The sequence below is a fragment of the Pseudophryne corroboree genome, chromosome 6 (assembly GCF_028390025.1).
Source record: "Pseudophryne corroboree isolate aPseCor3 chromosome 6, aPseCor3.hap2, whole genome shotgun sequence".
Taxonomy (NCBI): Eukaryota; Metazoa; Chordata; class Amphibia; order Anura; family Myobatrachidae; genus Pseudophryne; species Pseudophryne corroboree.
Genome location: NC_086449.1, coordinates 815,443,157 through 815,468,794, shown reverse-complemented (window position 1 = coordinate 815,468,794; position 25,638 = coordinate 815,443,157). Strand labels below are relative to the sequence as shown.

Genomic DNA, 25,638 nt, shown 5'->3' with positions numbered 1-25,638 from the left:
GTGCTGAAGGTGTTACTCTCGGTATATCCGGGTGCATTACATCCTGCCCTCTGGTACTGAAGGTGTTACTCTCCATATATCCGGGTGCATTGCATCCTCCCCTCTGGTACTGAAGGCGTTACTCTCCGTATATCCGGGTGCATTACATCCTGCCCTCTGGTACTGAAGGTGTTACCCTCCGTATATCCGGGTGCATTACATCCTGCCCTCTGGTACTGAAGGCGTTACTCTCCGTATATCCGGGTGCATTACATCCTGCCCTCTGGTACTGAAGGTGTTACTCTCCGTATATCCGGGTGCATTACATCCTGCCCTCTGGTACTGAAGGCGTTACCCTCCGTATATCCGGGTGCATTGCATCCTGCCCTCTGGTACTGAAGGTGTTACCCTCCATATATCCGGGTGCATTACATCCTGCCCTCTGGTACTGAAGGCGTTACCCTCCGTATACCAGGGTGCATTACATCCTGCCCTCTGGTACTGAAGGTGTTACCCTCCGTATATCCGGGTGCATTGCGTCCTGCCCTCTGGTACTGAAGGCGTTACCCTCCGTATATCCGGGTGCATTACATCCTGCCCTCTGGTACTGAAGGTGTTACTCTCCATATATCCGGGTGCATTACATCCTGCCCTCTGGTACTGAAGGTGTTACCCTCCATATATCCGGGTGCATTGCATCCTCCCCTCTGGTACTGAAGGCGTTACTCTCCGTATATCCGGGTGCATTACATCCTGCCCTCTGGTACTGAAGGTGTTACCCTCCGTATATCCGGGTGCATTACATCCTGCCCTCTGGTACTGAAGGTGTTACCCTCCATATATCCGGGTGCATTACATCCTGCCCTATGGTGCTGAAGGCGTTACCCTCCGTATATCCGGGTGCATTGCATCCTGCCCTCTGGTACTGAAGGCGTTACCCTCCGTATATCCGGGTGCATTACATCCTGCCCTCTGGTACTGAAGGTGTTACCCTCCATATATCCGGGTGCATTACATCCTGCCCTCTGGTACTGAAGGTGTTACCCTCCGTATATCCGGGTGCATTACATCCTGCCCTATGGTGCTGAAGGCGTTACCCTCCGTATATCCGGGTGCATTGCATCCTGCCCTCTGGTACTGAAGGCGTTACCCTCCGTATATCCGGGTGCATTACATCCTGCCCTCTGGTACTGAAGGCGTTACCCTCCGTATATCCGGGTGCATTACATCCTGCCCTCTGGTGCTGAAGGTCTTACCCTCCGTATATCCGGGTGCATTACATCCTGCCCTCTGGTACTGAAGGTGTTACCCTCCGTATATCCGGGTGCATTACATCCTGCCCTATGGTGCTGAAGGCGTTACCCTCCGTATATCCGGGTGCATTGCATCCTGCTCTCTGGTACTGAAGGCGTTACCCTCCGTATATCCGGGTGCATTACATCCTGCCCTCTGGTACTGAAGGCGTTACTCTCCGTATATCCGGGTGCATTGCATCCTGCCCTCTGGTACTGAAGGTGTTACCCTCCGTATATCCGGGTGCATTGCATCCTGCCCTCTGGTACTGAAGGCGTTACCCTCCGTATATCCGGGTGCATTGCATCCTGCCCTCTGGTACTGAAGGCGTTACCCTCCGTATATCCGGGTGCATTGCATCATGCCCTCTGGTACTGAAGGTGTTACCCTCCGTATATCCGGGTGCATTACATCCTGCCCTCTGGTACTGAAGGCGTTACTCTCCGTATATCCGGGTGCATTACATCCTGCCCTCTGGTACTGAAGGCGTTACCCTCCGTATATCCGGGTGCATTGCATCCTGCCCTCTGGTACTGAAGGCGTTACCCTCCGTATATCCGGGTGCATTGCATCCTGCCCTCTGGCACTGAAGGCGTTACCCTCCGTATATCCGGGTGCATTACATCCTGCCCTCTGGTACTGAAGGTGTTACTCTCCATATATCCGGGTGCATTGCATCCTCCCCTCTGGTACTGAAGGCGTTACTCTCCGTATATCCGGGTGCATTACATCCTGCCCTCTGGTGCTGAAGGCGTTACCCTCCGTATATCCGGGTGCATTACATCCTGCCCTCTGGTACTGAAGGTGTTACCCTCCATATATCCGGGTGCATTACATCCTGCCCTCTGGTACTGAAGGTGTTACCCTCCGTATATCCGGGTGCATTACATCCTGCCCTATGGTGCTGAAGGCGTTACCCTCCGTATATCCGGGTGCATTGCATCCTGCCCTCTGGTACTGAAGGCGTTACCCTCCGTATATCCGGGTGCATTGCATCCTGCTCTCTGGTACTGAAGGCGTTACCCTCCGTATATCCGGGTGCATTGCATCCTGCCCTCTGGTACTGAAGGCGTTACCCTCCGTATATCCGGGTGCATTACATCCTGCCCTCTGGTACTGAAGGTGTTACTCTCCATATATCCGGGTGCATTACATCCTGCCCTCTGGTACTGAAGGTGTTACTCTCCGTATATCCGGGTGCATTACATCCTGCCCTCTGGTGCTGAAGGCGTTACTCTCCGTATATCCGGGTGCATTACATCCTGCCCTCTGGTGCTGAAGGCGTTACCCTCCGTATATCCGGGTGCATTACATCCTGCCCTCTGGTGCTGAAGGCGTTACTCTCCGTATATCCGGGTGCATTACATCCTGCCCTCTGGTACTGAAGGTGTTACCCTCCGTATATCCGGGTGCATTGCATCCTGCCCTCTGGTACTGAAGGTGTTACCCTCCGTATATCCGGGTGCATTGCATCCTGCCCTCTGGTACTGAAGGCGTTACCCTCCGTATACCAGGGTGCATTACATCCTGCCCTCTGGTACTGAAGGTGTTACCCTCCGTATATCCGGGTGCATTGCATTCTGCCCTCTGGTACTGAAGGTGTTACCCTCCGTATATCCGGGTGCATTGCGTCCTGCCCTCTGGCACTGAAGGCGTTACCCTCCGTATATCCGGGTGCATTACATCCTGCCCTCTGGTACTGAAGGTGTTACTCTCCATATATCCGGGTGCATTGCATCCTCCCCTCTGGTACTGAAGGCGTTACTCTCCGTATATCCGGGTGCATTACATCCTGCCCTCTGGTGCTGAAGGCGTTACCCTCCGTATATCCGGGTGCATTACATCCTGCCCTCTGGTACTGAAGGTGTTACCCTCCGTATATCCGGGTGCATTACATCCTGCCCTATGGTGCTGAAGGCGTTACCCTCCGTATATCCGGGTGCATTGCATCCTGCCCTCTGGTACTGAAGGCGTTACCCTCCGTATATCCGGGTGCATTACATCCTGCCCTCTGGTACTGAAGGTGTTACCCTCCGTATATCCGGGTGCATTACATCCTGCCCTCTGGTACTGAAGGTGTTACTCTCCATATATCCGGGTGCATTACATCCTGCCCTCTGGTACTGAAGGTGTTACTCTCCGTATATCCGGGTGCATTACATCCTGCCCTCTGGTGCTGAAGGCGTTACCCTCCGTATATCCGGGTGCATTACATCCTCCCCTCTGGTACTGAAGGTGTTACTCTCCATATATCCGGGTGCATTACATCCTGCCCTCTGGTACTGAAGGTGTTACCCTCCGTATATCCGGGTGCATTGCATCCTGCTCTCTGGTACTGAAGGCGTTACCCTCCGTATATCCGGGTGCATTGCATCCTGCCCTCTGGTACTGAAGGCGTTACCCTCCGTATATCCGGGTGCATTGCATCCTGCCCTCTGGTACTGAAGGTGTTACCCTCCATATATCCGGGTGCATTACATCCTGCCCTCTGGTGCTGAAGGCGTTACTCTCCGTATATCCGGGTGCATTACATCCTGCCCTCTGGTACTGAAGGTGTTACTCTCCGTATATCCGGGTGCATTACATCCTGCCCTCTGGTGCTGAAGGCGTTACTCTCCGTATATCCGGGTGCATTACATCCTGCCCTCTGGTACTGAAGGTGTTACTCTCCGTATATCCGGGTGCATTACATCCTGCCCTCTGGTGCTGAAGGCGTTACTCTCCGTATATCCGGGTGCATTACATCCTGCCCTATGGTGCTGAAGGCGTTACTCTCCGTATATCCGGGTGCATTACATCCTGCCCTCTGGTGCTGAAGGCGTTACCCTCCGTATATCCGGGTGCATTACATCCTGCCCTCTGGTGCTGAAGGCGTTACTCTCCGTATATCCGGGTGCATTACATCCTGCCCTCTGGTACTGAAGGTGTTACCCTCCGTATATCCGGGTGCATTACATCCTGCCCTCTGGTACTGAAGGTGTTACCCTCCGTATATCCGGGTGCATTGCATCCTGCCCTCTGGTACTGAAGGTGTTACCCTCCGTATATCCGGGTGCATTGCATCCTGCCCTCTGGTACTGAAGGTGTTAACCTACGCATCTCTAATTGCCCTGCTCTCAGTTGTAAATGTATTTATTTGCTATTTAGAATTCCCCAATTTGTTGGAGTTTGTGTTCCCTTCCAAGCAGCATAAACAAGATAATTTGACAGACAGCGTAAATTAAGGCGTGCAGGGCAAACAAGGATTCCTCTCAAGGGTTTAACTGTGTTTTGTGGGCCCGGTCTATCTTCAGTCACCTTCACAGATGTGGATCTGCGCTGCGCCTGTGGTTTTTTTCACAATGAGTAATTGATAGCCCTCGAATGACTTAACATGTGACTTTGTGGAGCTACATTATGTAAAAGCACGGAGCAGCTGGGAGATAACATGAGCAGTCTATTAACACCTTACTGCCAGCCAGGAGCTGGTACTGCGTCCGTTCTCTGTGGCCGCTCAGTAAATGTATTAAAAACCTCCTTATTTTTCCATTCTGCACCCAAAATGGAACTAAGTCCCCAAACCATCATCCAGTAACTAGGTGGCCAAAGTGTACTCATTTTTTTTTTTTTTTTTAGAGATTTTTTTTTGAGTTGCCTGCTGCAGTCTACCACATTTCTCTGAAATGCTATCCCGTGTGCAGTGTTATTGACTTGTATCAGTAAATAAACTGACTTTTTAGGAATCATTTTAGTTGTATTTTGCTATGTCTTAAGGTGCCTACATGTATTACATTTCCTACTTTTAATGTAATCAGATTCATCATGCAACTATTGCAAATGCTCTATCCGTAAAATACTGAATTCAGAAACGCGATGATCCAATTTGCTCACTTACATCACCCAGTGCTTGACAATGGTTGGATCACTAGGTTTGGGGAAGTAGATTTGGGGGCAGAGGGAACACTCATCAATAAGGGATCTCTTCTTTGCATACCCTGAATATTACAAGTTTTTCAGATTTAGATTGATCTCTATTTGTACAAATAATACATTGGGGTAAATTTACTAAGATGGGAGTTCTATTTAAGATGGGACGTTGCCCATAGCAACCAATCAGATTCTACTTCTCATTTATCTAGCACCTTCTAGAAGATAATACCTAATATATGTGCCTGGGTTACACCAGGAGAGAGCAGTAGTGTATGTGCCTGGGTTACTCCGGGAGAGAGCAGTAGTGTATGTGCCTGGGTTACACCAGGAGAGAGCAGTAGTATATGTGCCTGGGTTACTCCGGGAGAGAGCAGTAGTATATGTGCCTGGGTTACACCAGGAGAGAGCAGTAGTATATGTGCCTGGGTTACACCAGGAGAGAGCAGTAGTATATGTGCCTGGGTTACACCAGGAGAGAGCAGTAGTGTATGTGCCTGGGTTACACCAGGAGAGAGTAGTAGTATATGTGCCTGGGTTACACCGGGAGAGAGCAGTAGTATATGTGCCTGGGTTACACCAGGAGAGAACAGTAGTATATGTGCCTGGGTTACACCAGGAGAGAGCAGTAGTATATGTGCCTGAGTTACACCAGGAGCGAGCAGTAGTATATGTGCCTGAGTTACACCAGGAGAGAGCAGTAGTATATGTGCCTGGGTTCCACAAGGAGAGAGCAGTAGTACATATGCCTGGGTTACATTGGGAGAGAGTAGTAGTATATGTGCCTGGGTTACACCAGGAGAGAGCAGTAGTATATGTGCATGGGTTCCACAAGGAGAGAGCAGTAGTACATATGCCTGGGTTACATTGGGAGAAAGTAGTAGTATATGTGCCTGGGTTACACCAGGAGAGAGCAGTAGTATATGTGCCTGGGTTACACCAGGAGAGAGCTGTAGTATATGTGCCTGGGTTACACCAGGAGAGAGTAGTAGTATATGTGCCTGGGTTACACCGGGAGAGAGCAGTAGTATATGTGCCTGGGTTACACCGGGAGAGAGCAGTAGTATATGTGCCTGGATAACACCAGGAGAGAACAGTAGTTTATGTGCCTGGGTTACACCAGGAGAGAGCAGTAGTATATGTGCCTGGATAACACCAGGAGAGAACAGTAGTATATGTGCCTGGGTTACACCAGGAGAGAGCAGTAGTATATGTGCCCGGATAACACCAGGAGAGAACAGTAGTATATGTGCCTGGGTTACACCAGGAGAGAGCAGTAGTGTATGTGCCTGGGTTACACCAGGAGAGAGCAGTAGTATATGTGCCTGGGTTACATTGGGAGAGAGTAGTAGTATATGTGCCTGGGTTACACCAGGAGAGAGCAGTAGTATATGTGCCTGGGTTACACCAGGAGAGAGCAGTAGTGTATGTGCCTGGGTTACACCAGGAGAGAGCAGTAGTATATGTGCCTGGGTTACACCAGGAGAGAGCAGTAGTACATATGCCTGGGTTACATTGGGAGAGAGTAGTAGTATTTGTGCCTGGGTTACACCAGGAGAGAACAGTAGTATATGTGCCTAGATTACACCAGGAGAGAGCAGTAGTATATGTGCCTAGATTACACCAGGAGAGAGCAGTAGTATATGTGCCTGGGTTACATTGGGAGAGAGTAGTAGTATATGTGCCTGGGTTACACCAGGAGAGAGCAGTAGTGTATGTGCCTGGGTTACACCAGGAGAGAGCAGTAGTATATGTGCCTGGGTTACATTGGGAGAGAGTAGTAGTATGTGTGCCTGGGTTACACCAGGAGAGAACAGTAGTATATGTGCCTGGGTTACACCAGGAGAGAGCAGTAGTATATGTGTCTGGGTTACACCAGGAGAGAACAGTAGTATATGTGCCTGGGTTACACCGGGAGAGAGCAGTAGTATATGTGCCTGGGTTACACCAGGAGAGAACAGTAGTATATGTGCCTGGGCTACACCAGGAGAGAGCAGTAGTATATGTGCCTGGGTTACACCAGGAGAGAGCAGTAGTATATATGTCTGGGTTACACCAGGAGAGAGCAGTAGTATATGTGCCTGGGTTACTCCGGGAGAGAGCAGTAGTATATGTGCCTGGGTTACACCAGGAGAGAGCAGTAGTATATGTGCCTGGGTTACACCAGGAGAGAACAGTAGTATATGTGCCTGGGTTACACCAGGAGAGAACAGTAGTATATGCTCCTGGGTTACTCCGGGAGAGAGCAGTAGTATATGTGCCTGGGTTACATCAGGAGAGAGCAGTAGTATATGTGCCTGGGTTACACCAGGAGAGAGCAGTAGTATATGTGCCTGGGTTACTCCGGGAGAGAGCAGTAGTATATGTGCCTGGGTTACACCAGGAGAGAACAGTAGTATATGTGCCTGGGTTACACCAGGAGAGAGCAGTAGTATATGTGCCTGGGTTACTCCGGGAGAGAGCAGTAGTATATGTGCCTGAGTTACTCCGGGAGAGAGCAGTAGTATATGTGCCTGGGTTACACCAGGAGAGAGCAGTAGTATATGTGCCTGGGTTACACCAGGAGAGAGCAGTAGTATATGTGCCTGGGTTACACCAGGAGAGAGCAGTAGTATATGTGCCTGGGTTACACCAGGAGAGAACAGTAGTATGTGTGCCTGGGTTACACCAGGAGAGAACAGTAGTATATGTGCCTGGGTTACACCAGGAGAGAGCAGTAGTATATGTGCCTGGGTTACACCAGGAGAGAGCAGTAGTATATGTGTCTGGGTTACACCAGGAGAGAACAGTAGTATATGTGCCTGGGTTACACCAGGAGAGAGCAGTAGTATATGTGCCTGGGTTACACCAGGAGAGAGCAGTAGTATATGTGCCTGGGTTACTCCGGGAGAGAGCAGTAGTATATGTGCCTGGGTTACACCAGGAGAGAGCAGTAGTATATGTGCCTGGGTTACACCAGGAGAGAACAGTAGTATATGTGCCTGAGTTACACCGGGAGAGAACAGTAGTATATGTACCTGAGTTACACCGGGAGAGAACAGTAGTATATGTGCCTGGGTTACACCAGGAGAGAGCAGTAGTATATGTGCCTGGGTTACACCAGGAGAGAGCAGTAGTATATGTGCCTGGGTTACACCAGGAGAGAACAGTAGTATATGCTCCTGGGTTACTCCGGGAGAGAACAGTAGTATATGCTCCTGGGTGTTATGAGCCACGGCTGTGGCTCATTCCTGTTTTGCAGTTTTGTTCTGTATTTCATGTTATACTTCTGTTTATGTTCCCCGTAGGTGTCATGGGGTGCTCGGAGCTCACCCTTAAGGAGGGGATACTGTTATGAACCACAGGTAGTGGTTCATTCCTATTTTATGTTTATAAAGTTGTCTTGCATGCCAGGATTTCCTGTTGCTCTGTTTTAGAATACTCTTGTCTGCTGCCGCTGGTGAGTCTGTGTAATTGCAGCTTGTTCCCTTGTGTTCAGCCTCACCTGGCTGCTAATTGCATCTGGTCAGTTTGGAATCATGCAACAAGGCAGCTGCATGGGATTATTAATTAGGCCTCTCTGTTATATGCTGGCTGTTTGCAATTCACAGATGCTGGTGATATTCCTGGGTTTTCAGTCTGCTTGAGTTCTGAGCTTGGTTCCTGCTAGTTCCTGAGCTTCCTGTGTCAGTCCCTGTGTCGATTCCTATGTCTGATCCCGTGTCCTGCCGTGAGGCGTTCCTGTCCTGAGGTCCAGTACCTTTGCCTGTGCAAGTTTCTGGCTTCTTGGTGTCCACCGGTCTGTCGTTTGGGATTCTGCCTGTCCTCCAGTTCTGAGAGTCTGTGTCAGCAGCATTGGGAGTTCCTGTCCATTTGCCAGTATTCGTACCGGTTCCGTGAGTAGCGGCACGGCCGCGTCCGTTGGCTTAGGCCGCTGTATTCCCTTATTATTTCTGTCACTGGTGTTTTGCAGAGGGTTCTGCTTATGCTGTCACCGCCGGTACACAAAAGTATTGTGTCGGTGTGTGGTCAGCATTTCCTTTGTTGTTCTTTTCCTTTGGCGGCAAGCCGCACATACTTTGGTTTTAGGTTTGTTAGTAGCCCCTGGCCTTGTTGTTTAGTCAGAGGGCCCCTTGTTATCACCCTGTCTCGGTTCACTCTTTGTCTCTCATTAAGACCTGAGGGGGCATCGAAGTTGGGCAGACGTAATCTGCCATGGGCTCAAGCAACCATAGTCTCGCAAGAGTGTACTGACAGCACGGGTGAGACAACGGAGATAGGGCGCCAGGGGCTATTCCCTTTCCATTCCCCTTTCCCAGCATTACGTCCTGGTGCTCTGGACTCGCTTCATAACATCTCCCGTGTTCTGAGCACCAGGAACCTAACATTATCACCAGCCATACCACAAAAAAGAAATAAAACTTTTTTTCTTTTTTGGCCCAGTCCAGTGTCTAGTCTAGAATCCAGTCCTGTCTAGATTTCAGTGTGTTAGAATCCAGTCTTGTCTAGAATCCGGTGTTTAGAATCCAGTCCGGTGTTTAGAATCCAGTCCGGTGTTTAGAATCCAGTCCGGTGTTTAGAATCCACCGGTGTTTAGAATCCAGTCCGGTGTTTAGAATCCAGTCCGGTGTTTAGAATCCAGTCCGGTGTTTAGAATCCAGTCCGGTGTTAAAAAAAAAAAAAAAAGTCTTGTTTTGTTTAGCAAAATTTAGTCTTGCCTTGCCTTGCCTTGCCTTGTCTTGTCTTGTCTAGTTTTAAATCCTCCTATGTCTACTATGCAAGCCCTGCAGGCATCTCTCGCAGCCCTGAACTCTGTATTCAGTGCTTTGAGACCAGAGCGACTAGAAGTTTTGCAGCAATCCCTAAAGCAACTGCAAAACCTTCTGACTAAAATCTTGCTCATTTTGCCAGAAGTCATTGAGAGTACATCTATCTCTAAAGAGACTCTTGTTCACAGTATGGTGACAAGAGAATCCTCTGGTTTAATTGAAGAGAAAAGGTTTAAAAGTTTTCTGCGGCCCAGGCTCTCAGAAGAGGAGCGTCTGCGTCGCAGAAACTTAAACTTATGCCTATATTGTGGGGGTTTAGGCCATTATCTGCAGACCTGTGAGTTGCGCAAGCCAAAGTGTGGTGACGAGTCTTGCCCTCTGGCCAAGTTGAGTCATGATACAAGACCTACTCCTGTCTCTACTGTGGCAGAGGTACTTGTCACACAACCCACACAAAAAGGCTCTCTGTCCTATAATTGGGGTCCTTGGGCAAGGGAGCCCCATTATAGATTCAGGAATCAAAAGAGAATGTTTCTCTCCTCTCTTGAGGTTCCTGTGGAAGCGGAGTTGCAAGTCCCTGGAGTGGTGCCCGATGCCCAGGTTCCTGGAGTGGTGCCCGTAGCCCAGGGTCCTGGAGTGGTGCCCGTAGCCCAGGGTCCTGGAGTGGTGCCCGTAGCCCAGGGTCCTGGAGTGGTGCCCGTAGCCCAGGGTCCTGGAGTGGTGCCCAGGGTCCTGGAGTGGTGCCCGTAGCCCAGGGTCCTGGAGTGGTGCCCGTAGCCCAGAGTGCTGGAGCGGTACCCGATGCCCAGAGTGCTGGAGCGGTACCCGATGCCCAGAGTGCTGGAGCGGTACCCGATGCCCAGAGTGCTGGAGCGGTACCCGATGCCCAGAGTGCTGGAGCGGTACCCGATGCCCAAGCTTATAGAGGGACATCAAATATTATAGTTCAGGTGTCCATACCGGAAGGGGTCTCAGAAGCTGTTACCCCAGGTAGGGACTTGAAAAGCGCAACCCTAGAAAGTCGTCTCTAAAACCATAGTTCTTGAGGGGAACTCGAGAAGCAAAACCCCAGAAGGGATCTTTGAAGTAATATCCCCAAGTGGGGTCTCGAGAGACGCAGCCCCAAAGAAGGGTCTAGAAGTCGCTTCCCCAGGAAAGAACTTAAGAAGCATAGCATTAGTGGAGGATCTGAACGTTATTGCTTCAGCAAAAGTCCCGGAAGTCATAGTCCCGGGAGAACTTTCGATAATTATCGACTCAGAGAGGGAGGCCGATGGCCCGATCCCAGTCAGGGAGGCCAACGGCCCGGTCCCAGTAAAAGAATCCGAGGTGCTGGCCCCAGCGGGGTTCTCGGAGGCCACTGCCCCAGCGGGGTTCCCGGAGGCCACTGCCCCAGCGGGGTTCCCGGAGGCCACTGCCCCAGCGGGGTTCCCGGAGGCCACTGCCCCAGCGGGGTTCCCGGAGGCCACTGCCCCAGCGGGGTTCCCGGAGGCCACTGCCCCGGGTGGGGTTCAGAAAGTCACTGCCCCGGGTGGGGTTCAGAAAGTCACTGCCCCGGGTGGGGTTCAGAAAGTCACTGCCCCGGGTGGGGTTCAGAAAGTCACTGCCCCGGGTGGGGTTCAGAGAGTCTCAGCCTCGAGTAAGGTCAATAGTGACCAGGTCCTAGCAAAGCACTCCAGTCAGTCGGATGAGAAGGAAACAGATCCTGACTCTGATATCTCAACATCCATAACCTTTGATGGGGACTTCGCCCAATTTCTGGCGCTTTTCAAACACTATTACACTATTATGTTGTCTAGACCATTTCTGGGCATCACTTCAGAAAACCTTGGGCTCTATCTGATTTATTCTTTTAGAGGAGAGCCTTCTGAGTGGGCGACCAGTCTAATGAAAGCTGAAGATCCCATTCTTCAGGATCCCCTAGCATTCTGTGATGCAATTGTTAAAAGATACGGTTCCAAAGAAATTGGTTCAGATTCCTCTAAGTCACCCGTCTTGTCTGCTGAGAGTCCACCAAATACTGTAAACTCGGCACAAGAGTCCCAGCCCGTTGTTTTGACTGCAGGATGTGCTTTTTTGACTTCTTCTTCTAATAATAGTACTTTACCAGAAAGTTCAGCTCCCAAGGGTAAGAGACCTGTCTCTGATTTGAACGCAGCCTTGCTGGGTGGTACCATCAGTTCAGACAATGTTTGGGGAATTACCTTGGTCAGACCTAAAGAGCTTTGTAAAAAGAAGAAGAAGAAAAAGAAATAATTTTTGACTCTTGCCTTGATAAAAAAAAAAAAAAAAAGATTTTTTTTTTTTCTTTTTTCCCTTGTCTTGTGTCCAGTGGCCACCATCAAGGGGAGGGCACTGTTACAAGTTGTTGCTACAACTTGTTTTTTTTTGTTTTTTTGCTTTCTTGTCTGTTAGACCAGTGTGTCAGGTTTTTTTTTTGTATCCCTTGTTCTGGATAGTCTGAATTTTGGGGTCTTTTGACCCCTCCTCAAGGGGGGGGTGATGTTATGAGCCACGGCTGTGGCTCATTCCTGTTTTGCAGTTTTGTTCTGTATTTCATGTTATACTTCTGTTTATGTTCCCCGTAGGTGTCATGGGGTGCTCGGAGCTCACCCTTAAGGAGGGGATACTGTTATGAACCACAGGTAGTGGTTCATTCCTATTTTATGTTTATAAAGTTGTCTTGCATGCCAGGATTTCCTGTTGCTCTGTTTTAGAATACTCTTGTCTGCTGCCGCTGGTGAGTCTGTGTAATTGCAGCTTGTTCCCTTGTGTTCAGCCTCACCTGGCTGCTAATTGCATCTGGTCAGTTTGGAATCATGCAACAAGGCAGCTGCATGGGATTATTAATTAGGCCTCTCTGTTATATGCTGGCTGTTTGCAATTCACAGATGCTGGTGATATTCCTGGGTTTTCAGTCTGCTTGAGTTCTGAGCTTGGTTCCTGCTAGTTCCTGAGCTTCCTGTGTCAGTCCCTGTGTCGATTCCTATGTCTGATCCCGTGTCCTGCCGTGAGGCGTTCCTGTCCTGAGGTCCAGTACCTTTGCCTGTGCAAGTTTCTGGCTTCTTGGTGTCCACCGGTCTGTCGTTTGGGATTCTGCCTGTCCTCCAGTTCTGAGAGTCTGTGTCAGCAGCATTGGGAGTTCCTGTCCATTTGCCAGTATTCGTACCGGTTCCGTGAGTAGCGGCACGGCCGCGTCCGTTGGCTTAGGCCGCTGTATTCCCTTATTATTTCTGTCACTGGTGTTTTGCAGAGGGTTCTGCTTATGCTGTCACCGCCGGTACACAAAAGTATTGTGTCGGTGTGTGGTCAGCATTTCCTTTGTTGTTCTTTTCCTTTGGCGGCAAGCCGCACATACTTTGGTTTTAGGTTTGTTAGTAGCCCCTGGCCTTGTTGTTTAGTCAGAGGGCCCCTTGTTATCACCCTGTCTCGGTTCACTCTTTGTCTCTCATTAAGACCTGAGGGGGCATCGAAGTTGGGCAGACGTAATCTGCCATGGGCTCAAGCAACCATAGTCTCGCAAGAGTGTACTGACAGCACGGGTGAGACAACGGAGATAGGGCGCCAGGGGCTATTCCCTTTCCATTCCCCTTTCCCAGCATTACGTCCTGGTGCTCTGGACTCGCTTCATAACATCTCCCGTGTTCTGAGCACCAGGAACCTAACATTATCACCAGCCATACCACAAAAAAGAAATAAAACTTTTTTTCTTTTTTGGCCCAGTCCAGTGTCTAGTCTAGAATCCAGTCCTGTCTAGATTTCAGTGTGTTAGAATCCAGTCTTGTCTAGAATCCGGTGTTTAGAATCCAGTCCGGTGTTTAGAATCCAGTCCGGTGTTTAGAATCCAGTCCGGTGTTTAGAATCCACCGGTGTTTAGAATCCAGTCCGGTGTTTAGAATCCAGTCCGGTGTTTAGAATCCAGTCCGGTGTTAAAAAAAAAAAAAGTCTTGTTTTGTTTAGCAAAATTTAGTCTTGCCTTGCCTTGCCTTGTCTTGTCTTGTCTAGTTTTAAATCCTCCTATGTCTACTATGCAAGCCCTGCAGGCATCTCTCGCAGCCCTGAACTCTGTATTCAGTGCTTTGAGACCAGAGCGACTAGAAGTTTTGCAGCAATCCCTAAAGCAACTGCAAAACCTTCTGACTAAAATCTTGCTCATTTTGCCAGAAGTCATTGAGAGTACATCTATCTCTAAAGAGACTCTTGTTCACAGTATGGTGACAAGAGAATCCTCTGGTTTAATTGAAGAGAAAAGGTTTAAAAGTTTTCTGCGGCCCAGGCTCTCAGAAGAGGAGCGTCTGCGTCGCAGAAACTTAAACTTATGCCTATATTGTGGGGGTTTAGGCCATTATCTGCAGACCTGTGAGTTGCGCAAGCCAGAGGGCAAGTGTGGTGACGAGTCTTGCCCTCTGGCCAAGTTGAGTCATGATACAAGACCTACTCCTGTCTCTACTGTGGCAGAGGTACTTGTCACACAACCCACACAAAAAGGCTCTCTGTCCTATAATTGGGGTCCTTGGGCAAGGGAGCCCCATTATAGATTCAGGAATCAAAAGAGAATGTTTCTCTCCTCTCTTGAGGTTCCTGTGGAAGCGGAGTTGCAAGTCCCTGGAGTGGTGCCCGATGCCCAGGTTCCTGGAGTGGTGCCCGTAGCCCAGAGTCCTGGAGTGGTGCCCGTAGCCCAGGGTCCTGGAGTGGTGCCCGTAGCCCAGGGTCCTGGAGTGGTGCCCGTAGCCCAGGGTCCTGGAGTGGTGCCCGTAGCCCAGGGTCCTGGAGTGGTGCCCGTAGCCCAGGGTCCTGGAGTGGTGCCCGTAGCCCAGAGTGCTGGAGCGGTACCCGATGCCCAGAGTGCTGGAGCGGTACCCGATGCCCAGAGTGCTGGAGCGGTACCCGATGCCCAGAGTGCTGGAGCGGTACCCGATGCCCAGAGTGCTGGAGCGGTACCCGATGCCCAGAGTGCTGGAGCGGTACCCGATGCCCAAGCTTATAGAGGGACATCAAATATTATAGTTCAGGTGTCCATACCGGAAGGGGTCTCAGAAGCTGTTACCCCAGGTAGGGACTTGAAAAGCGCAACCCTAGAAAGGGTCTCTAAAACCATAGTTCTTGAGGGGAACTCGAGAAGCAAAACCCCAGAAGGGATCTTTGAAGTAATATCCCCAAGTGGGGTCTCGAGAGACGCAGCCCCAAAGAAGGGTCTAGAAGTCGCTTCCCCAGGAAAGAACTTAAGAAGCATAGCATTAGTGGAGGATCTGAACGTTATTGCTTCAGCAAAAGTCCCGGAAGTCATAGTCCCGGGAGAACTTTCGATAATTATCGACTCAGAGAGGGAGGCCGATGGCCCGATCCCAGTCAGGGAGGCCAACGGCCCGGTCCCAGTAAAAGAATCCGAGGTGCTGGCCCCAGCGGGGTTCCCGGAGGCCACTGCCCCAGCGGGGTTCCCGGAGGCCACTGCCCCAGCGGGGTTCCCGGAGGCCACTGCCCCAGCGGGGTTCCCGGAGGCCACTGCCCCGGGTGGGGTTCAGAAAGTCACTGCCCCGGGTGGGGTTCAGAAAGTCACTGCCCCGGGTGGGGTTCAGAAAGTCACTGCCCCGGGTGGGGTTCAGAAAGTCACTGCCCCGGGTGGGGTTCAGAGAGTCTCAGCCTCAAGTAAGGTCAATAGTGACCAGGTCCTAGCAAAGCACTCCAGTCAGTCGGATGAGAAGGAAACAGATCCTGACTCTGATATCTCAACATCCATAACCTTTGATGGGGACTTCGCCCAATTTCTGGCGCTTTTCAAACACTATTACACTATTATGTTGTCTAGACCATTTCTGGGCATCACTTCAGAAAACCTTGGGCTCTATCTGATTTATTCTTTTAGAGGAGAGCCTTCTGAGTGGGCGACCAGTCTAATGAAAGCTGAAGATCCCATTCTTCAGGATCCCCTAGCATTCTGTGATGCAATTGTTAAAAGATACGGTTCCAAAGAAATTGGTTCAGATTCCTCTAAGTCACCCGTCTTGTCTGCTGAGAGTCCACCAAATACTGTAAACTCGGCACAAGAGTCCCAGCCCGTTGTTTTGACTGCATGATGTGCTTTTTTGACTTCTTCTAATAATAATAGTACTTTACCAGAAAGTTCAGCTCCCAAGGGTAAGAGACCTGTCTCTGATTTGAACGCAGCCTTGCTGGGTGGTACCATCAGTTCAGACAATGTTTGGGGAATTACCTTGGTCAGACCTAAAGAGCTTTGTAAAAAGAAGAAGAAAAAGAAATAATTTTTGACTCTTGCCTTGATAAAAAAAAAAAAAAAAAGATTTTTTTTTTTTCTTTTTTCCCTTGTCTTGTGTCCAGTGGCCACCATCAAGGGGAGGGCACTGTTACAAGTTGTTGCTACAACTTGTTTTTTTTTGTTTTTTTGCTTTCTTGTCTGTTAGACCAGTGTGTCAGGTTTTTTTTTTGTATCCCTTGTTCTGGATAGTCTGAATTTTGGGGTCTTTTGACCCCTCCTCAAGGGGGGGGTGATGTTATGAGCCACGGCTGTGGCTCATTCCTGTTTTGCAGTTTTGTTCTGTATTTCATGTTATACTTCTGTTTATGTTCCCCGTAGGTGTCATGGGGTGCTCGGAGCTCACCCTTAAGGAGGGGATACTGTTATGAACCACAGGTAGTGGTTCATTCCTATTTTATGTTTATAAAGTTGTCTTGCATGCCAGGATTTCCTGTTGCTCTGTTTTAGAATACTCTTGTCTGCTGCCGCTGGTGAGTCTGTGTAATTGCAGCTTGTTCCCTTGTGTTCAGCCTCACCTGGCTGCTAATTGCATCTGGTCAGTTTGGAATCATGCAACAAGGCAGCTGCATGGGATTATTAATTAGGCCTCTCTGTTATATGCTGGCTGTTTGCAATTCACAGATGCTGGTGATATTCCTGGGTTTTCAGTCTGCTTGAGTTCTGAGCTTGGTTCCTGCTAGTTCCTGAGCTTCCTGTGTCGATTCCTGTGTCAGTCCCTGTGTCGATTCCTATGTCTGATCCCGTGTCCTGCCGTGAGGCGTTCCTGTCCTGAGGTCCAGTACCTTTGCCTGTGCAAGTTTCTGGCTTCTTGGTGTCCACCGGTCTGTCGTTTGGGATTCTGCCTGTCCTCCAGTTCTGAGAGTCTGTGTCAGCAGCATTGGGAGTTCCTGTCCTTTTGCCAGTATTCGTACCGGTTCCGTGAGTAGCGGCACGGCCGCGTCCGTTGGCTTAGGCCGCTGTATTCCCTTATTATTTCTGTCACTGGTGTTTTGCAGAGGGTTCTGCTTATGCTGTCACCGCCGGTACACAAAAGTATTGTATCGGTGTGTGGTCAGCATTTCCTTTGTTGTTCTTTTCCTTTGGCGGCAAGCCGCACATACTTTGGTTTTAGGTTTGTTAGTAGCCCCTGGCCTTGTTGTTTAGTCAGAGGGCCCCTTGTTATCACCCTGTCTCGGTTCACTCTTTGTCTCTCATTAAGACCTGAGGGGGCATCGAAGTTGGGCAGACGTAATCCGCCCTTCAAACGCGGCTGCCATGGGCTCAAGCAACCATAGTCTCGCAAGAGTGTACTGACAGCACGGGTGAGACAACGGAGATAGGGCGCCAGGGGCTATTCCCTTTCCATTCCCCTTTCCCAGCATTACGTCCTGGTGCTTTGGACTCGCTTCATAACATCTCCCTTGTTCTGAGCACCAGGAACCTAACACTGGGTTACTCCGGGAGAGAGCAGTAGTATATGTGCCTGGGTTACACCAGGAGAGAGCAGTAGTATATGTGCCTGGGTTACACCGGGAGAGAGCAGTAGTATATGTGCCTGGGTTACACCGGGAGAGAACAGTAGTATATGTGCCTGGGTTACACCAGCAAAGAACAGTAGTATATGCTCCTGGGTTACTCCGGGAGAGAACAGTAGTATATGCTCCTGGGTTACTCCGGGAGAGAGCAGTAGTATATGTGCCTGGGTTACACCAGGAGAGAGCAGTAGTATATGTGCCTGGGTTACACCGGGAGAGAGCAGTAGTATATGTGCCTGGGTTACACCAGGAGAGAGCAGTAGTATATGTGCCTGGGTTACTCCGGGAGAGAGCAGTAGTATATGTGCCTGGGTTACACCAGGAGAGAGCAGTAGCATATGTGCCTGGGTTACACCAGGAGAGAGCAGTAGTATATGCACCTGGGTTACACCAGGAGAGAACAGTAGTATATGTGCCTGGGTTACACCAGGAGAGAGCAGTAGTATATGTGCCTGGGTTACACCAGGAGAGAACAGTAGTATATGCTCCTGGGTTACTCCGGGAGAGAACAGTAGTATATGCTCCTGGGTTACTCCGGGAGAGAGCAGTAGTATATGTGCCTGGGTTACACCAGGAGAGAGCAGTAGTACATGTGCCTGGGTTATATTGGGAGAGAGTAGTAGCATATGTGCCTGGGTTACACCAGGAGAGAACAGTAGTATATGCTCCTGGGTTACTCCGGGAGAGAACAGTAGTATATGCTCCTGGGTTACTCCGGGAGAGAGCAGTAGTATATGTGCCTGGGTTACACCAGGAGAGAGCAGTAGTACATGTGCCTGGGTTATATTGGGAGAGAGTAGTAGTATATGTGCCTGGGTTACACCAGGAGAGAGCAGTAGTATATGTGCCTGGGTTACATTGGGAGAGAGCAGTAGTATATGTGCCTGGGTTACACCAGGAGAGAGCAGTAGTACATGTGCCTGGGTTACATTGGGAGAGAGTAGTAGTATATGTGCCTGGGTTACACCAGGAGAGAGCAGTAGTATATGTGCCTGGGTTACACCAGGAGAGAGTAGTAGTATATGTGCCTGGGTTACACCAGGAGAGAGTAGTAGTGTATGTGCCTGAGTTACACTGGGAGAGAGCAGTAGTATATGCACCTGGGTTACACCAGGAGAGAGCAGTAGTATATGTGCCTGGGTTACACCAGGAGAGAACAGTAGTATATGTGCCTGGGTTACACCAGGAGAGAGCAGTAGTATATGTACCTGGGTTACACCAGGAGAGAGTAGTAGTATATGCGCCTGGGTTACACCAGGAGAGAGCAGTAGTATATGTGCCTGGGTTACACCAGGAGAGAGCAGTAGTATATGTGCCTGGGTTACATTGGGAGAGAGTAGTAGTATATGTGCCTGGGTTACACCAGGAGAGATCAGTAGTATATGTGCCTGGGTTACACCAGGAGAGAGCAGTAGTATATGTGCCTGGGTTACATTGGGAGAGAGCAGTAGTATATGTGCCTGGGTTACACCGGTAGAGAACAGTAGTATATGTGCCTGGGTTACACCAGGAGAGAGCAGTAGTATATGTGCCTGGGTTACACCAGGAGAGAGCAGTAGTATATGTGCCTGGGTTACACCGGGAGAGAGCAGTAGTATATGTGCCTGGGTTACATTGGGAGAGAGTAGTAGTATATGTGCCTCGGTTACACCTGTAGAGAACAGTAGTATATGTGCCTGGGTTACATTGGGAGAGAGTAGTAGTATATGTGCCTGGGTTACACAGGAGAGAGCAGTAGTATATGTGCCTGGGTTACATTGGGAGAGAGCAGTAGTATATGTGCCAGGGTTACACCAGGAGAGAGCAGTAGTATATGCACTTCGGTTACACCGGGAGAGAGTAGTAGTATATGTGCCTGGGTTACATTGGGAGAGAGTAGTAGTATAGGCTTTGTTGCGCTCACCCCCACCCCCACCCGCCGGCAATCTGGAGACCGGGATCTCAGGGTCAGTATGGGGATCTCCGGGATCCCATACGCCGGTCTCCTGATACCAACCTGCGTGTGCGTCATTTACCTGGTAAGAGATAGCACCGGGATGCACAATGAGACGCGGTGTGATGCTCTGGGAACACTCATGTGCATGTTTCTTTCACGTGTACCGCCTAGCTAACCACTGCTGCAGATCAAGTGCTCCCCTTTATGGCAACGCTATTCCCTGAAGGCAGAGGCCACTCTCAGCAGGATAATGCACCCTGCCACGCTGCAAGCAGTGCTCAGGAATGGTTTAAGGAGGATGACGAAGAGATCTAGGTGCAAATTCCTCAGACCTCAGTCCAATCCAGCATCTGTGGGATGTTCCTGAGAATCGAGTCCTAGCCATGGAGGACCCACCTCACATCTTACAGAACTTATAGGATCTGCTGACGACGTCTTGGTGCAAAATACCACAGGGGACCTTCAGAGGCCTTGTGGAGTCAATGCCTCCAGGCGACAGAGCTTTTTAGGCTATATATTACCTATATTACATGTGTGTGTATATATAATTGTGGAATGCATCTGTTCCTTCATCCTGATTGTGTTGATGGTATAATGCTGGATGCTTTTCTGCCAGAATGTGGTTGTTACCAGGATAAAGCTGTGAACGCATTTCTTCGGTTCCATCATTCACCCCCTGCATTACCTCCCATGCATTCGTTAAGTAAAGCAATATGTTTATCCCGCCAGAGAGACTTCAGAACGGAGAGATGATACTTGTGCCCCTCACTTATTAATAGACCTGAAACTCATCTGGCTGACACGATTTTATATTTATCCCTGTGTAGGCCGTGTATTCCCGCACGCTACCGTGTATCAGGCACTCTTCCAGCAGATCACTCCCACATGTAAAGCAGCGACGCTATATCCACAACAAGGACATATTCCTCTGTTCCGACCGGCCCCTGAAACATTTATTTATATACTACTCGCAAACCGTCCTGTTTTTTAAGTCTGACAGTTCATTAAATGCTCGGTAAAAAAAAAAAATTGTGTTCCAAAATGTAGTTTAATGATAGTTCAGAAAAATAATTCACAGCGCTGTAACGTATTCCTGCGGAAAAGTAATGTATTATATAGTATAATATTGTGGTCAGCGCATTATCTTACCTCCATGGCTCCTGATTGTTGCAGATCCTGAAGATGAAGACGGTATTGAGCGGGCGTGTGACACGCTTCTGATGTGTATCGTTACCGTCCTAAATCAGGGACTGAGGAACGGCGGCGGCGTGGGAGATGTTCTCCGGAAGCCTTCCAAAAACGTAAGTCTGGGAATAGCAACTCTAATTATTACTCTAATTGCTGATTACTAAAGTACTAGGATATATTGCACAAACCCCCATCACATGGTTAGAATGTTGGGGGTCATTCTGACCCGTTCGCTCGCTGCGTTTTAACACAGCAGAGCGAACGGGTCCCTGCTGTGCATGCGCCGGCCGCGCAGTGCGCCGGCGCATGCCAGAAGGCCGTAGAAGCGATCGCCTCTGCCTGATTGACAGGCAGAGGCGATCGCTGGGCGGGAGGGGGCGGAACTGCGGCGTTTGGCTGCCGTTTCGTGGGTTTGGTCCGGCCAACGCAGGCGTGGCCGGACCAAACGGGGGGCAGGCCGCAGCGGCTGCGTGACATCACACGCAGCTGCTGCGGGCCGGGGAGCGATGAGTAGCTCCCGGCCAGCACGCTAAAGCAGCGCTGGCCGGGAGCTACACTTGAAGTGCAAAGGCATCGCCGCTGTGCAATGCCTTTGCACTTCTGTGGGGGGGGGCCGGACTGACATGCAGGGCGGACTATCCCTGTGCTGGGAAGATGATCCTACGATCAACTCGGAATGACCCCCGTTATGCGCAGGTTAGAGCGATGTCATTTACCGTATAAAACGCGGACGGTAGAAAAGCGCAGGCTGGAACGATCTACAGATGCAGCCCCGCTCATCCAGCCTGTGGCATGGCCGTGTGGGCACACTCGACGCGCCTGGCATGCCGCAAAAACGGCAAGGTGCGGGCTAGGTGAGCGTGACTACATCTGTATGTACAATGTGATGTGCGTCGCGTACAGCACTAGTGACACTGCTAATGTGCGCACAGTCCTGACACAACACACGTCCGCTGACTCCCAAACCTGTCTACGTCTCCGGCCTTCCAGGAACCTCTGTTCGCTGCCAGAGTGGTGTACGATCTGCTCTTCTACTTCATCGTCATTATAATCGTTCTCAATCTCATCTTTGGCGTCATCATCGATACGTTTGCTGATTTGAGGAGCGAGAAGCAGAAGAAGGAGGAAATTCTGAAGACCACCTGTTTCATCTGCGGTGAGTGTGCTGCTTGCGGGGGGCCTCTGACGATGTACAGCCGCTGCGCAGTAACCCTGACGATTATCTGTCACTTTACAACAATAGGACAAACAAAATACGACCGTATTTCTTATCGCTACGGGTCCACTGTACTATCTGTGTCTTTGGTTCCTCAGTGTACATAAGGGTGCGGTTTGGGGGTGGGGATGGGGGGGGGTCGTATTGTTACCCACTTTCAGGTGTGTGAACCCGTCATGTAGAGATGGTGTGTGGGCAGCATGTACGACTCGTGGATTGATTCATACAGGGTATATCATAATACAGGTTGAGTATCCCTTATCCAAAATGCTTGGGACCAGAGGTATTTTGGATATCGGATTTTTCCGTATTTTGGAATAATTGCATACCATAATGAGAGATTATGGTGATAGGACCTAAATCTAAGCACAGAATGCATTTATGTTACATATACACCTTATACACACAGCCTGAAGGTCATTTTAGCCAATATTTTTAATAACTTTTTGCATTCAACAAAGTGTGTGTACAGTCACACAATTCATTTATGTTTCATATACACCTTATGCACACAGCCTGAAGGTCATTTAATACAATATTTTTAATAACTTTGAGTATTAAACAAAGTTTGTGTACACTGAGCCATCAAAAAACAAAGGTTTCACTATCTCAGTCTCACTCAAAAAAGTCTGTATTTCGGAATATTCCGTATTTCGGAATATATGGATATGGGATACTCAACCTGTACTACACGTCCGTTGTTCCCATAGATACCTTGTATGGCTTATCTCCCAGTGTAGCCTCCATAGCGCGCCCAACATGGCTGCCTCTTGTGGTACGCTTGTGGGTGGGATGTAAAATACATGGACCTGACGGTTATGTTGGGACACTACGCTGAGCGTTAGGACGCTGCAGTCACCCCCATTTTGTGCAATCTCTTCTAGACACAACCTATTCCACCCAGGGTAATCCTACGTAGTGCGCCCAAGATGGCTGCCTCGCCTGGTACTTTATGTGGGTGGAATATATGACCCGTGGAAATTATTGCCCGCAGTGTCTGCACCAACCTGACAGTATTATGCTCTAGGTGTTGTTGTTTTTCATTATTTCTGTGAGGTTCTTTTACTGTCTGTAATCCTATATCTATGTACTACGGGCCTAATTCAGACCTGATCGCAGCAGCAAAATTGTTCTCTAATGGGCAAAACCATGTGCACTGCAGGTGGGGCAGATGTAACATGTGCAGAGAGAGTTAGATTTGGGGGGGTTATATTGTTTCTGTGCAGGGTAAATACCGGCTGCTTTATTTTTTACACTGCAATAAAGATTTCAGTTTAAACACACCCCACCCAAATCTAACTCTCTCTGCACATGTTACATCTGCCCACCCTGCAGTGCACATGGTTTTGCCTATTAGAGAACAATTTTGCTGCTGCGATCAGGTCTGAATTAGGCCCTGTGTTTGATATCTGTAAAGCGACTTTGAGTCTTACGAGAGAACAGCTCTATATAAATAAAAAAATTGCCGGTGGCACTCTGCCACGCCCCACCCCAAATGTTGCCACGTAAATCCGCGTATGACATAATGAGAAGTCATTTTTAAGCTTTACCGATATTTTGTTATGCAGCTGAGAGCTGTCCACATAATACTGTGATTGTAGGCAGCCTCGGAATCACTTTCTGCAGTTGAACTACAAGTCCCAGTATGCTCTGCTATCCTGGCTAGCTTTGCGCACAGCTGTAGAGTTCAGGCCGCCATTCACCACTCTGTAGAATCTATATAATATTCCTGTATGATCTGTCATGTTCACACTGAGGGTCGGAAAGAAGGGACCGTGCACCCAGGGTAAGTGTGAGGAGACGCAGCTCCCCCGGGAATATTTATCCCTCTGCGAGAGGTAATCGCTGTGTCTGTTATTCTGTCTCTTGTTATTAGTACAGGAACGATTTCCCCCTATAGAGACCTCTCTTCTCTCTATCCGCCCACAGGCCTCGAGAGAGACAAATTTGACAACAAGACGGTCTCGTTTGAGGAGCACATCATGTCGGAGCATTGTATGTGGCACTATCTGTACTTCATCGTCCTGGTCAAGGTGAAGGACCCAACGGAATACACGGGTCCGGAGAGCTTTGTGGCAAAGATGATCACTGTAAGTAGTTCCGTTATTCTCCCTCGTGCTCTGCTGAGTGCGGCCGGGCGGTGTTACCAGCTGTGCAGCTGCTGCAAGTGGTACACCTCTCTGCGGAAGGAGCCTGCATGCGCTATCTGGGCCTGATTCATGCTTGTAAGTAAAGCAAATCATCAAGCAACTGGGCAAAACCATGTTGCACTGCAGGTGGGGCAGGAGTAACGTGCAGAGAGATTTAGATTTGGGTGGGTTCTATGTTTTCTGTGCAGGGTAAATACTGGCTGCTTTTGCATGTAGCCCATAAATACTGGACAGCTTTATTTTTACACTGGAATTTAGATTTCAATTTGGACACGCCCCACCCAAATCTAACTCTCTCTGCACCTGTTACATCTGCCCCTCCTGCAGCGCAACATGGTTTTGCCCAGTTGCTTGATAATTTACTTTACTTACAAACATGAATCATGCACTGTGTACGCCTGGGATTACAGACGTTGTCATTGTGCATTTGGCCCGTACTTTGCTGACTTTTAAGATCTGGAGGGGAGATGCCATTTGCTGCTGACGGGGGGCGGCCGCTTTATATCATTCGGACCGCCCACTCTCTGCATATTGATCGATTAAATCACGGGTCTGTAAAGACTATGCAATTCCCATATTGTTTTGTAGTCATATTGGCCCCAACCTCTGCTCAGAAGACCATTCCATCCCACAGCCTCACAGCACTAAGACTGTGTGCAAATACCCCACTACAACCCAGATATACCCCTCCAGCCGTAAGTAGAGGTGCGACTGCAAGATTATAAACTCAGCTCATCTCCTAATCATCTAACTCGCTCAAATCGCAAGATTTGACTCAATTGTGTTGCACTTACCTCAGAAGTGTATGTTTATGTTCCAGCAGCAGCTGGGGAGAGCCACCAGTAACCGATGAATCGCAATCATCGATATTTACAGCTCGATAGTGATGTGGGGTTTTTTTAGGTTTACTTGATTTCCACAACGGTGTCTGTTGCCGTCATCTCTTGATCCATCGATGGCTCAAGTTACCGAATGGTTTGCAAGTGATAGTACACATCACTGTAAAGGTGGGCATACACCTTATACAGAGAACGGGCTGTCGATTGTATATGTGTGTACACAGTGCTACGGTCAGGACTGGGAGGTCGCGTCTAATGGACTGCGCAGCCAAACTCCCGATCCCCATAGAGGAGTCGCTAACCCCCTCATACCACCCCTTACCTCACAGGAGGTCGCAGTTACTTGGGCACACACAGCGCGGCCAATCAAACACGCGTGTATCCAGCTTTAGGCATGTATTGCCGATGGCAACATGGGAGCAGTTTAATTCCTTCCTTATTTTATTTTCTCTGACGTCCTAAGTGGATGCTGGGGACTCCGTCAGGACCATGGGGAATAGCGGCTCCGCAGGAGACAGGGCACAAAAGTAAAAGCTTTAGGATCAGGTGGTGTGCACTGGCTCCTCCCCCTATGACCCTCCTCCAAGCCTCTGTT

At 49.5% G+C, this 25,638-nt stretch overlaps 1 protein-coding gene across 4 annotated transcripts in view; it reads left to right on the top strand.

Annotated features, from left to right (window-relative positions):
- Positions 1-25,638, top strand: part of ITPR2 (inositol 1,4,5-trisphosphate receptor type 2) — a 490,021-nt gene that overhangs the window by 421,060 nt on the left and 43,323 nt on the right. For all 4 annotated transcript variants that reach the window (XM_063929104.1, XM_063929105.1, XM_063929106.1 and 1 more), the window contains 3 exons: positions 20,824-20,951; positions 21,829-21,994; positions 23,984-24,144. In XM_063929104.1, the coding sequence (XP_063785174.1) occupies positions 20,824-20,951; positions 21,829-21,994; positions 23,984-24,144 (455 nt within the window). The remainder of the gene's footprint in view (positions 1-20,823; positions 20,952-21,828; positions 21,995-23,983; positions 24,145-25,638) is intronic.